This window comes from Pteropus alecto, unplaced genomic scaffold (genome assembly GCF_000325575.1).
Source record: "Pteropus alecto unplaced genomic scaffold, ASM32557v1 scaffold7, whole genome shotgun sequence".
Lineage (NCBI taxonomy): Eukaryota > Metazoa > Chordata > Mammalia > Chiroptera > Pteropodidae > Pteropus > Pteropus alecto.
Window position 1 is genome coordinate 9,422,085 of NW_006494614.1, and position 13,257 is coordinate 9,435,341.

At 34.7% G+C, this 13,257-nt stretch overlaps 1 protein-coding gene across 3 annotated transcripts in view; it reads left to right on the top strand.

Annotated features, from left to right (window-relative positions):
- MDN1 (midasin AAA ATPase 1) overlaps positions 1-13,257 on the top strand; it is a 142,597-nt gene that overhangs the window by 54,647 nt on the left and 74,693 nt on the right. For all 3 annotated transcript variants that reach the window (XM_015600356.2, XM_006926304.3, XM_025042707.1), the window contains exons 27-34: positions 692-833; positions 5,653-5,787; positions 5,870-6,008; positions 6,592-6,730; positions 7,038-7,168; positions 8,197-8,341; positions 10,112-10,241; positions 12,373-12,591. In XM_015600356.2, the coding sequence (XP_015455842.1) occupies positions 692-833; positions 5,653-5,787; positions 5,870-6,008; positions 6,592-6,730; positions 7,038-7,168; positions 8,197-8,341; positions 10,112-10,241; positions 12,373-12,591 (1,180 nt within the window). The remainder of the gene's footprint in view (positions 1-691; positions 834-5,652; positions 5,788-5,869; positions 6,009-6,591; positions 6,731-7,037; positions 7,169-8,196; positions 8,342-10,111; positions 10,242-12,372; positions 12,592-13,257) is intronic.

The following is a 13,257-nucleotide window of genomic DNA, read 5'->3' on the forward strand; positions in this document are numbered from 1 at the left end:
GGTTCATCTGTATTATTTTTTTTTCAGAGTAAGGATCTTGTCTTTAAAATGTATCCTGTTGATATCTATTTTTTAGTTTTTTGTTAGTATGTTAAAAATTTTCCAATAGTTTATGTGATGATAGTTCCGTATTTGTGGACAATATTGAAACATTTTCTTTAGGTTGGAGTTTGGCAGAGGCAAACTGCAATTTTTGTTTTTCTGATGGATATGGTTCTTGAATGGACATAGCTAAAGAGACTTTTTGTGTGGTGCTCCCTCGTCAACCTTGCAAAGCTACAGTTGTTTTTTTATTTGTTATTTGTTTTTTGAGAATATCCCATTTAGTTAATGGGATTAAAAGTGTTCTTTATCAGAATTATACACTGTCAAATTACTTTCCAGAAAGCTAATCATAATTAACATTCTTACTATGGTCCCACATTATGGGATTAATTTTTCTGCATGTTTGCTACCATTGGTATTATTATTTATAATCTTTTTCTAGATGACATATGAGACAGAATTTCATTGTTTTTTTCTTATACATGAGTTTGAACATCTTCAAATGATTACAGTTCATTTACATTTAAAAAATTAATCTTAGTGGAATGAATAATTTTTATGAGAGCTTAAGTTTCTAAAGGATTTTATATAAGTTTTATTATGTGCTTGGTGTTGTCCATTTTCATTTGTTTCGATATGTTAATAGTCCTATCGCAGAAGTTCTTCAGTGTTTGCTGGAAAGCAGGGCTTCATCACTCTTCGTGATCTGTTTCGATGGGCTGAGAGATACAGATTGGCTGAACAGACAGAGAAGGAGTATGACTGGCTACAGCATTTAGCCAATGATGGTATGCTTTCATTCAGATGCTCTGAAACTTTGAAGTTATATCAAATATCAAACTTTTTTGTTTAAGACAAATCTTGCCCAAATTGTGGTCGATATATACATCATTCCAGGTTTTCCATAAACAGACTTTCTCCCTCAAGTCCCAACTGCTTTTGTAAGTGGTACTGTTTCTGCAGGCTACTATGTTTTGGTTTCTAAGTTATAATTAATGTCTCCTTCAAGTGGCCACATGTGGGCGTCAGTATATGGACACAGTGCCTTTAGGGGTTTAGGCCGTGTGATCATGGAGTTGTATTCTGCCATAGAGACGTACAGAAAACTGATAGGTCAGATAAGGTCAGATAAGGTCAGAGTTCTGAGAGAAGGCAATGTGTTACCTGAGACTCAGGATTGGTTTAATCCCTGGGAAGGATTTATGTTTTTCTCCATGATAGGATAAAAAACATTTCAGAATCTTCTGATTTGAAAGGTACCGATGAGTCATTAATGGGGTGGTTAATAAACAAGGAGAATAAATAAAATGAGAGTTGTGATTTCTTTACTGGTAGAGAATAGATAGAGAGAAGAACACAGCTTTAAAAAACTTTTATTGAAGTGTAAGATACAGTAAAGTGAATGAAGCACTCTTTTTTCATGTATAGCTTATTTTTTTACATATGTATGTACTTAGGTAAATTATCACGTAGGCCAAGATTTAGGTTGTTTCTAATACCTCAGAAGATTCCTTCATGGCTCTTGCCAGTCTTACCTCCCCTGGAGGGTAACCATTGCTTTGACATCTGTCACCACTGACTGATTTTTCCTGTATTTGAGCTTCATCTAAATAGTATCATGGAGTATGTACTGTGAGTCTGGCTTCTTTTCACTCAATCTAATGTGAGATTCAGCCATGCTGTTAGGTGTATCAGGACTTCATTACAAAAAAAATTATTATATTGTTAAACTTATTGTATGGAGATACTGTAACATATTTAGCCCTTTGTGTGTTAATGGACATTTGGATCCTTTCTCCTTTTTAGCTATTATGAATAAAGCTTCTCTGAACATTCCTATATATGACATTCCTATATATGTCACATGTGTTCATTTGTGTTTGGATCTACCTAAAAGTCATGTTGCTAGAACATAGGGCAGGCATGTGGTTAGAGGTAGTAGGTTCTCCCAGTTTTTCATAGTTCTTCAGATTTCCTCCCCAGCAGCAGCAAATGAGAGTTGCTATTGCTTAACACTTGATGGTTCCTTTTTTTTTAAGATCCCATGAGGTTTCTTTTTCTTTTTTGATTTTTAAAAATATATTTTTAAACTAAATATTTATTTAAATTAGTTTCAAGTATACAGTACATTGGATAGACATCTATAAAGTTCATAAAATCATCCCCCCAATTGCTCCCTCACTCCCCTGGCTTTCCACCTAGCAAACATATTACTGCTAACTACATTCCCTATGCTGTGCTCCCCATCCTCGTGAGCATCCTTCAGCTACTAATTTGTACTTCTTTAACCCTTCACCCCATTCTATCAGTGCCCCAAACCCCCGTCCCCTCTGTCCATCACCAAATTGTCCACTATAATTGTGAGTCTGTTTTTGATTAGTTTATTCTTTTTGTTCCTTAGATTCCATATATAAGTGAAATCATATGTTATTTATCTTTCTCTGCCTGACTTAAATACCTTCTAGGTTCATCAAGGCAATATCTTTTTCCATCCCCTTCCTTTTAGTCTGTGTGTGGTTTTTAATTTGAAGTGAGTCTCTTGTAGGCAGCATGTAGGGATCTTGCTTTCTTATCCATTCATCCACTCTATCTTTTAGTTAGAGCACTTAATTCTTTTCCATTTGAAGTATTTATTGATAGGAATGTAGTTGTTACCATTCTTTATTCCTGTTTTTGATACATGTTTTTTCTTCTTAAAGAAGTCCCTCCAACATTTCCTGTAATACAGGCTTGGTGGTGATAAATTCCTTCCGCTTATTTTTGTCTGAGAATCTCTTTATTTGTTCTTCAACTCTAAATGATAGCTTTGCTGGATAAATTATTCTTGGTTGTAGATCCTGGGTCTTCCTCCTGTAGAATATTTTTTTCCAAGCCCTTCTGTCCTGCATAGTTTCTTTTGAGAAATTAGCTGCCATCTTATAGCTTTTTCCTTATAAGTAACTATCTGTTTTTCTCTTGCTGCTTTTAATATTCTTTGTATTTAAACTGAAGTATCTGTTCAGGTCTTCTGCCCATTTTTTAATTGGATTGTTTGGTTTTTTGTTGTTGAGTTGCATGAGTTCTTTATATATTTTGGATATTAACCCCTATCAGATGTATCATTAGCGAATATCTTCTCCCAAACGGTAGATTGTCTTTTTGTTTTGTTGATAGTTTCCTTTGCTGTACAAAGCTTTTTAATTTTATGTAGTCTCATTTGTTTAATTTTTCTTTTGTTTCCCTTGCCCGAGGAGATATATCTGAAAAGAAATTCCTGTTAGTAATATCAGAGAGTTTACTGCCGATGTTTTCGTCTAAAAGTTTTATGGTTTCGGGTCTTACTTTTCAGTCTTTAATCCATTTTGAGTCTGTTCTCATATATGGTGTAAGAAGATGGTCCAGCTCCTTTTTTTTGCATGTATCTGTACAATTTTCCCAACACCATTTATTGAGGAGACTGTCTTAACTCCATGGTATATTCTTACCTCCTTTGTAATATATTAAGTGAGTGTACAGGCATAGATTTTTTTCTGGGCTCTCTATTCTGTTCTATTGATCAATGTATATGTTTTTATGCCAGTACCATGCTGTTTTGATTACTGTAGCCTTGTAGTATAGTTTGATATCAGGTAGTGTGATACCTCCAACTTTGTTCTTCTCTCTCAAGATTGCCCTGGCTATTCGGGGTATGGCTCCATATAAATTTTAGGATTGTTTGTTCTAGCCTTATGAAAAATGCCATTGGTATTTTGAAAGAGATTGCATTGAATCTATAGATTGCTTTGGATAGTATGGCCATTTTAACAATATTGATTCTTCCTACCCATGAACGCAGTATGTGTTTCCATTTATTTGTATATTTTTCAATTTATTTTTTCAATGACTTACAATTTTCTCAAAATAAGTCTTCTACCTTCTTGGTTAATTTGATTCCCAGGTATTTTATTGTTTTCAACGCAATTGTAAATGGGATTGTTTTCTTAATTTCTCTTTCTGAAAGTTCATCATTGGTGTATAAAAATGCCACTGACTTCTGAATATTTATTTTGTAACCTGCTACTTTACTGAATTCATTGATCAGTTCTAATAGTTTTTTGGTGAGATCTTTAAGGTTCTCTCTATATAGTATCATGTCATAGGCAAATAGCGAGAATTTTACTTCTTCCTTTCCAATTCAGATGCCTTTTATTTCTCTTTTCTTGCCTCATTGCTGTGGCTGAGACTTCCAATACAATGTTGAAGAGGAGTGGTGAATGTGGGCATCCTTGTCTTGTTTCTGATCTTAAGGAAAATGCTTTTAGCCTTTCCCCATTGGGTATGATGTTAGCTATAGGTTTGTCATATATGGCCTTTATTATGTTGAGGTATGTTCCCTCTATTCCCACTTTTTTTGATTTGTTAATGTAGTGTATCACATTAATTGATTTGTAGATATTGAACCAACCTTGCATCCCAGGAATAAATCCAACTTGATCATGGTGTATGATATTTTTAATGTATTGCTGAATTTGGTTTGCTAATATTTTGGTAGCCTCATAAAAGGAGTTAGGGAGCCTTCTCTCTTCTTGAATTTTTTGTAATAGTTTGAGAATAGGTTATCATTTCCTATTTGAATATTTAGTAAAATTTGCCTATGATACCATGTGGTCCAGAACTTTTGTTTTTTGGGAGGTTTTCGATTACTGATTCTATTTCATTGGTGGTAATCGATTGGTTCAGATTTTCTGTTTCTTTGCGACTCAGTCTTGAGAGATTGTAGTATGTTTCTAGGAATGTGTCCATTTCTTCCAGATTGTCTAATTTGTTGGTGTATAATTGCTCGTAGTATTTCCTTATGATCCATTGTACTTCTGTGGAGTCCATGGTTATTTCTCCTCTTTCATTTCTGATTTATTTGAGTCTCTTTTCTCCTTGATGAGTCTGGCTAAGGGTCTGTCAATTTTGTTTATCCTTTCAAAGAACTAGGTCTTAGTTTCATTAATCTTTTGTATTTTTCTAGACACTATTTCATTTAGTTTTGCTCTGATCTTTATTATTTCCTTCCTTCTCTTTGGGCTTTGTTTGCTGTTCTTTTTCTAGTTCTTTTAAGTGTAAGGTTAGATTGTTTATTCGAGCTTTTTCTTGTTTCTTGAGGTAGGCCTGTATTGCTATGAATTTCCCTCTTAGGATTGCTTTTATTGTGTCTCATAAATTTTGAGTCATTGTGTTTTCATTTTCATTTGTTTCTAGGTATCTTTTGATTTCTTCCTCTATCTCATTAATAACCCATTTATTGTTTAGTAGCATGTTATTTAGCCTCCATGTGCTTGTGTATTTTCCAGTTTTTTTCTTGTAGTTGATTTATAGTTTCATACCATTGTGATCAGAGAAGATGGTTGATATGATTTCAGTCTTCTTAAATTTATTGAAACTTGTTTGTATCCTAACATGTGGTCTATCCTTGAAAATGTTCCATGTACACTTGAAAGGAATGTATATTTTGCTGCTTTGGGATAAAAATTCTCTGAAAATATCTATTAAGTCCATCTATTCTAGTGTATCTTTTAGGCCCATTATTTCCTTGTTGATTCTTTGCCTGGAAGATCAGTCCATTGGTGTCAATAGGGTGTTTATTTTTTTTTTTTTAAGGTTATATGCTTCTGGCAGGCCGAGTCAGGAAGCAAGAGGAAGTTGATGTAATTCAAGAAGTCCTTGAAAAACATTTCAAGAAAAAATTGTGTCCTCAATCCCTCTTCTCCAAAGAAAATGTCTTAAAATTGCTGAGTGAGTAGGTCATAAAATCCAGAAGAGAATGAATTGAGTTATACTCATATTAGAACCTAAAAATTTATTCTGCCTTTGATAGGTAAATTGTCTACCCAGATATCCACATTGGAGTCCAAGTTCAGCCACATTGTGTGGACTGAGAGTATGCGGAGACTGGCGATGTTGGTTGGAAGGGCATTGGAATTTCGTGAACCAGTGCTGCTGATTGGAGACACTGGGTAAAGTTCTGTGACAATAGCTGTAATGAGGGTTCATTTCATTTCCATAGGATTACTTGTGTTATCTCAGGGATTCATCAAGAAAGCAGTGTTTGTTTTTTCTTTTTCTTTTGTTTCTTCCCTTTTCTTTTTCCTCCCTTCCTTCCTTCCTTTTTTATTTTTTTCAGACCTTCATGATGGAAAAGAATGATTTCTTATATCATCACTAGTTTTTTTTTTTCTATTTATTTATTTTTAAATAGTGACATTCTTTCCATAGATATATAGAAGAGAACAGCACATGAGCTAGTATCTCTTGAAAGTCTTGGAAGGACTGGCTTTCTTTTCTATTATTGGTGGTGGTTGGTAGAAGTAAGAAAGGATAGAATTCATGCACTGTGCCATTCTGGATAAGGAACATGACTGGTTGCTGGTGTTTTGGGGAATCGTACCCTTATCCAGGTGTGCAGAGGTCCTCTGTTGGCCAGCAGTGTCTGCTGCCGTAGTGAGGCTCTCACCAGGGCTCCCTTTTGCTGACCAGGGTGCTTGTGGGTGAGTATTTAGAATTCATTCTGCTTGTCAATCTGATGTGTATCTCTGACAGGTGTGGGAAAACTACTATCTGTCAGATGTTTGCAGCATTGGCAAATCAGAAATTATACTCAGTTAACTGCCACTTACACATGGAGACATCGGACTTCCTGGGTGGACTACGGCCAGTGAGACAGAAGCCAAAGGACAAGGTTTGTCCAAGAGCATATGATGATGTTTTCATTCATTTAAAGAACTGCAGTTGCCTCTGTGCATGAGTCAGCTATGGGATTTTGTTCATGGTAGGTTTGATCCCAGTTCTGATTTGTATCTTATCTTTAGATTTTCACTGGTCTGCAAGGGGCCTTCATGAGCATCCAGTTGTGAAGGATCTGTCCCTTGTTCTCAAACCCTTATTTTCTGCAGAATAATCGCTTCACTATAGCAGACATCAACTAGCTACATGTGTAATTTTGTGGACACCTGCCCTATAATTTTACTCTTTTTTCCAAATTGTAGGAAGAAACTGACACAGCAAGACTCTTCGAGTGGCATGATGGGCCTTTGGTTCTGGCCATGAAGGAGGATGGCTTTTTCCTCTTGGATGAGATTTCGCTGGCTGATGACTCTGTGCTGGAAAGACTCAACAGGTACATGCCCTATGTGTGATGTTTTTTCTGGTCTGGTTTTTATAGATATTAATTTTTGTGCATAGTAATGTTCCTCATAGGTGCATAGTGAATATTTGAAAATGATAATAAGTTTCTGCTTTTTTTGGCTTTAGCACTCAGGATCTCCTTTAAGAGGCCTAGTTTTTTTCTTTTACCTTCAGTGATTAGAAAGATGGGACTGTGGGATAGCAAGGCTAAAATAAACGAGCCTAAATTAAAATTCTTTTTTAAGGCAATTATCAAATTATATGGCCATTGTCTTAATTTTTTTTTTAAAGAATTAGAATCAGAATGCTAGGTATTAGGTTGTAAGGACTCTCAAAATCTTCTATACCTGTTCTCTTTATTGAGGTATATTTTACATGTTATAAAACATACTCATCTTAAATATGAAATTCAGTGAATTTTAGTAAATTTACTGCTTTGCAACCACCGCAATCCAGTTTTACATTTCTGTCATCTCGGTAGGATCTCTTGTGCCCATTTATACCTTATCTCTGATGCCACCTTCTGCAGCTAATGTATTTTTGTCTCGAGATTTGTCTTTTCAGGACATTTCATATAAATGGTCTCTTCTCTTTTTCGCATCAGTGTTTTGAGGTTCATCCATGTTGTAGCCTATATCAGTAGTTTGTTTCTTTTTATTCCTAATGGTGTTCCATCGTGTGTATATACCATGTTATCCATTCACCACTTGATGATATTGGGTTGTTTCTACTTTTATGAATAATGCTGTCATGAACATTTGCATGCAAGACTCATTTTAAACATAAATGCCTTAATAGAGCATAAGTGGATGAAGGAATTCTTTTGCTTTTGATCAGAAATATTGTTCCATCACATAGGAATTAAGATGAGTCATTTTTAAATGTGTGGTAGTAAACCGTTAACTAAAGTGAAAGCTCAGCAGAGATAACTTTTTTCCTTTTTAAAGAACATCGAAGATCATAAAATAAGAATACATAATCTTTTCTAATCTTATATTCTCCAATTATTCTGTTTTTTAGTGTCCTTGAAGTGGAAAAGTCTCTGGTATTAGCAGAAAAAGGCAGCCTAGAGGACAAGGATAATGAGGTAGAGCTGTTGACCGCTGGGCAAAAATTTCGTATCTTAGCAACCATGAACCCTGGGGGAGACTTTGGAAAAAAAGAGGTAAAACCATGTTCCTGAAGCATTTTTTTTTTTTTTTAACTTTTTGACTTTTGCTCACTAGTACCCTTCAATGAAGTATGTAAAAATGCATTTGGAATTTTATGTTGAGTAAAAACTAGGTAAAAGGTAACAATCAGAAAGATTTTAGAATTATTATATAGTTTGAAAATAATTCTAACACATAAAGATTTTGACATCTCACCTTGTGTATGTGCCTAAAATTTCATTGTTCCAGTCACTTTGCCCAGCTTTTTACATATATTCCTGTAATAAATTCTCATTAGAGCTCTGTGTGAAAGTTATTTTCCTAGTTTTGTGGATGAGAAAAGTTGGAACTGAAATTTAATCTGAATCTCTTCCTTCTAAAGTCTACTCTCTTAAACATGAGTGTGGCTTTATGAGTGATTTTAAAGTGCCAAAAAGAGGTTGTAGCCAAGAACCTCTTTGGGTTTATTGGTAGAGCATATCCGTTCTCTCAAGGGTCAAGTGTGTCACTGTCAGATTGTTGGTAAAAGAAAGGATTGAGAGTAGTTCCTTCTGTTCAGAGGGTACTGTTAGGATCTAATCTGTGACTTTCAGGCTCCTGAGGCCTTTAAGTGGAAAAGTCTGCATTGTGTATGGGATCTTGGTCTGTTAAAGTTAGGAAAAGAGTAATGTGGTAGCAGGTCAGGGATGATGAGAAAACCAGGGGTTGATTGTGAATGAAAGCAATTCAGATTCTTGGTAACTTGGCAGGTGAGTGAAATACAAACGTGATATTCTAGGCCTAATTTTCCTTGGTATCATAGAAGAAATATTATCACTGTGTTTCAAGAAATGTTCTGAAGAGAAGAAATAAAATACATCACACTTTCAAACAAAATAGGAAAACTGGTTCCTTGGCAAGTGGAAATAACCGAAGGATATAGTTTCAAGGTTGTGTATGTTAACTTGCCTGTCAGATTAGCTTAAGTTTTTCTTAGCCAAAAATTGCCAACTTCTACCCAAATGAAAGCTACTTTTTGGTTTTGCATGCCTAGCAAGCAGAGCGAGGTAGGATCCTGAAGACCATGAGGCATTCCTTATCTAAGATAGGGCTGAAGAACCCTCACACATTCGCTTTGTCTTTATTGAGCTGCTCCTGAGAACAGACATTGTTCCTGGTTGTGTTTTGGTAGGACAGATAGACAGTGGATGGAGTTTATGGTCAAGTAGAAGGAAAGTGATGATAACTGAGAGTTACCCTAGGGGAAGGGCAAGAATGGCAAGAGGAACCCAGACTAAGGCAAAGGCTCAAAGACTAGAGGGGCTAAACAATTCTGTATTACACAGGAGGTAAAATATATACCTCCTTTTGAGCCATATAAAAGAAGTTTTCTCTTTCTAATGCAGATAGATCTCCCCTGTAGGAAGATAGCATTTATTTTCTTTAAAGCACTGGTTATGTAACTAAAGGTAAAGAAAAGGCCTTTGCTTAGGGGAAGTGTTCAGGTTCAGGAGTCACCCAGTAGGTCTGGAATCCTACGTGTATGCTATACTCTATAAGACCTTGAAGCGTTGTACCATGTCTATCAAGAAAGTGATGGCAATACCAACCTGCAGGGTACGGTGGGGATTAATGAGATGACATAAAAAAGGAGCCAAAACAAAGTAGGTCTTCAGTAAATTGTATCTAGTAATAAAACAAGTCTGTAGTATTTGCCAGACTCAAGCTAACATTCTTCAAAGGATTTTGTTTTTTAACTTTTCTCATAGGTATTACATTCATATTGCAATTTGTGTTACTTGTAGTTGTCTCCTGCATTAAGGAACCGGTTTACGGAAATATGGTGCCCTCAAAGCACAAGCCGTGAAGATTTAAAACAGATTATCAGCAGTAATCTTAGTCCAGGATTGTCTCTGGGCAGAATAGATCATAAAGGTGAGAGTTTTCAGGTGGTGGTGGTGGTGGTGGTAATGAGATAGAGGGGGCTGTGTGTTAAAAATGAGGGGTGTGGTATAGGACATTAGCATTGTGTATTTATGGTATATTATGCAGAAAGGGAAGTAGAGAATTGAGAACAAAATATATCTAAGGAAATATGATACTAGCCTATTATTGTCTATTAAAGTGTCTCTTTCACATTGCCTCCTTTACCAGGGTTATTAAATTCTAGCTTCCTTATTGCTTCACCTGTTGGCCATTTTTATGTAATTAGCTAAAGAAAAATTTGGTTTAAATTTTAGTCATTATCACCTTTAGAAAATATTCATAGAATTTTAAACTACATTTCTTTAGTTGTCAACTAATTTATTCACTATATTTAAAATTTTTTTATCATAAAAAATTTCAAACATAAGGAAACTAGAATAGTATTAAAAGACTCCCATATATCTATAACCTAGATTTAATAATTCTTAAAATTTTTAGTAAAAGTCAAGAAATTTATTACATGGTTCTTTTTTTATTAAGCCTAGATTGCTTTGACATATATGTGTGTGTGTATATATATACACAGTTAAAAAAAATTTTTACTGCGATACAGTTGACATGCGACCTTATATTAGTTTCAGGTGTGCAACATATGATTTGATATTTGTATATATTACTAAATGATCACCATAGCAAGGCTGGTTAACATCTCTCATTATGATACATATGCATGTATCTTTGAGTTGTATTTCTAAAAGTAGAAATAGGGAACTTCATAGCTCCCATTGGTTTATGGCTCGCTTGCTCTCCTGAAAGATGGTCTCATTACCAGCAACTTAGTAAATGCACCTGCTTGGCATAGTCCTTCCAATATGGAGTTTTCATTTTTAAAAATGTAATGAAATCTGTTATTTTATCCTTGTTAACTTAGTGGATATTCTAAAATTTCATTTTGATTACTAGTGGCAGGGAGCATTCTATGTAGTTTATTTTTTTAATAAGTATTAATGATTTTACATGTTGGTATTAAGTATTTTGGGATAATCTTTATTACATTTATCACAGGTTTCTACTTTGTTACCTCTTAATATTTGTTGTAAAAGAAAAAAATACTTGAACCCATCCACTTTGTCTGGAGATCTTGTATTCAGTAGTCATGGTTTGATTGCTCTTTATCAGTGAATCAAGCCGTCCATTTTCATTAAGTCCTTGATGTACCACAGGTTTTTTTCAGGATCCAAGTACTCATATTTAATATCTATTGAAACAAAATTTAATTTCTTTCCATATTGTTACTAGACTTTTCCCCTTGCGTTATTTTTAGTTCTTTTTAACGATTTGTGGTTTTTTCCTGTAATGAGTATTTTTCTTCTAATTCTCAATATAATCTTGAAGGATGTTGTTGAATAGTCTATATTTCAGCAGTCTTGATTCCTTCTCATGTTTTCTTTAAAAAAACATTAATTGGCATTTATACTTTTTAGATAAATGTTTACTATTGATTTTAGAAGCTATAAAGTGCACTGCCAAATTTAATTGGCATTACTTTGAATCTTAAATATGCTACCTAAGAAGTATTTTATTTTCAAATATTTTACAATATGAAATTATAATAATTAGAATAGCCATTTAACTTAAATTATGAAATAAAATTTGTAAATCCTTTAATTTGCTGAATTCTAATTGATGCGTTGATTTAGGAAATCAAACAAAAAACCTAAACCAAATACCACTGCAAATGTGGTATTTTTAAATGAATCATTTAAAAATGTAATAAAATTTCTGTATGTTATAAGCTCATTGTGTCTGAACTTCAGAATTGTATCTTAACATGAACCAAATGCAGAATTTGAGTTTTCAGAGTAGCTTCTTAGGATATCATTCTCAAGCGTTTTTGTTTGTTTTGTTTGTTTTTTGGTATGTGTGGAATGCTCTTCATGAACCCCTTGGGAATTCAATAAAAACTATGGACCTCCCCCTGCCCCCCCACTTTTAGAAGAATGATTAATGTAAATTAACAAAAATTTGCATAGACTCTCATGAAACATAGAGTCTTTTCAGGCCATTTGAGCCCCAGATTATAAGCCCCCATTCTGAAAATTTTATAAATAGCAAATACTTTTGCTTCCTTGTGTTTTAGGGGCTGACATAGCTGAGGTGATGCTGGATTTCATTGACTGGCTAACCCACCAGGAATTTGGCCGGAGATGTGTGGTCAGTATCAGAGATATCCTGTCCTGGGTTAACTTCATGAACACAATGGGGGAGGAAGCTGCTTTGAAAAGGCCAGAGACCATCTCCACTGTGACATCTTTTGTCCATGCTGCATGCCTGGTGTACATAGATGGAATAGGTTCAGGTATGTTTTCTGTTAGCTAGTGGGGACAAAGGGTTTAGGGTAAGAGGGGAGTATGAAATGGAGCAAGTTCAGACTTCTGACCCAGATACTTTATAGAATCATTACTCTAACATTTCCAGCACTCAAAATGGCTTTCTTTTTCTTTTTACTCTCAAAGATATAACAGAAACTTCTCATTGCTTATAGACCAGGGACTTGGTAAACACGAAGTCTTGATTATGAATAGAAAGAAGACTGTTGGAAATACCCTTGCTCCTGAAGGACTAGATAATTCTTAACATGAATAGTTATTTATAGATAATGAACCTGAATCCAAAATTCAATATTTAAGTTCTGTTTTTTCAGCCATGAAGATTAGAAATATAAAGCAAAATGATCAGTAGTACCACATTAGTTACTCTTATATCCAGGCTAATTTATCATGGAGTGCCTGGAGTGCTTTTCTGAATAAACTGCTGCTGAACTGATGATCTGTAAATTGTGGGGAGAGAGGAGTCAGACTTCTTCTTTAGGATTGCTAAAGAAGCAATCCTAAAGCTTCTTCTTTAGGATTGCTAAAGAAGAAGACTTTTTCTTCTTTAGGATTGCTAAAGAAGCAATCCAGCAATTATATTTAGGCTACTATTCAGCTAGGGCCTCATTTCCCCAAGACTCTGTCCTAGAGCT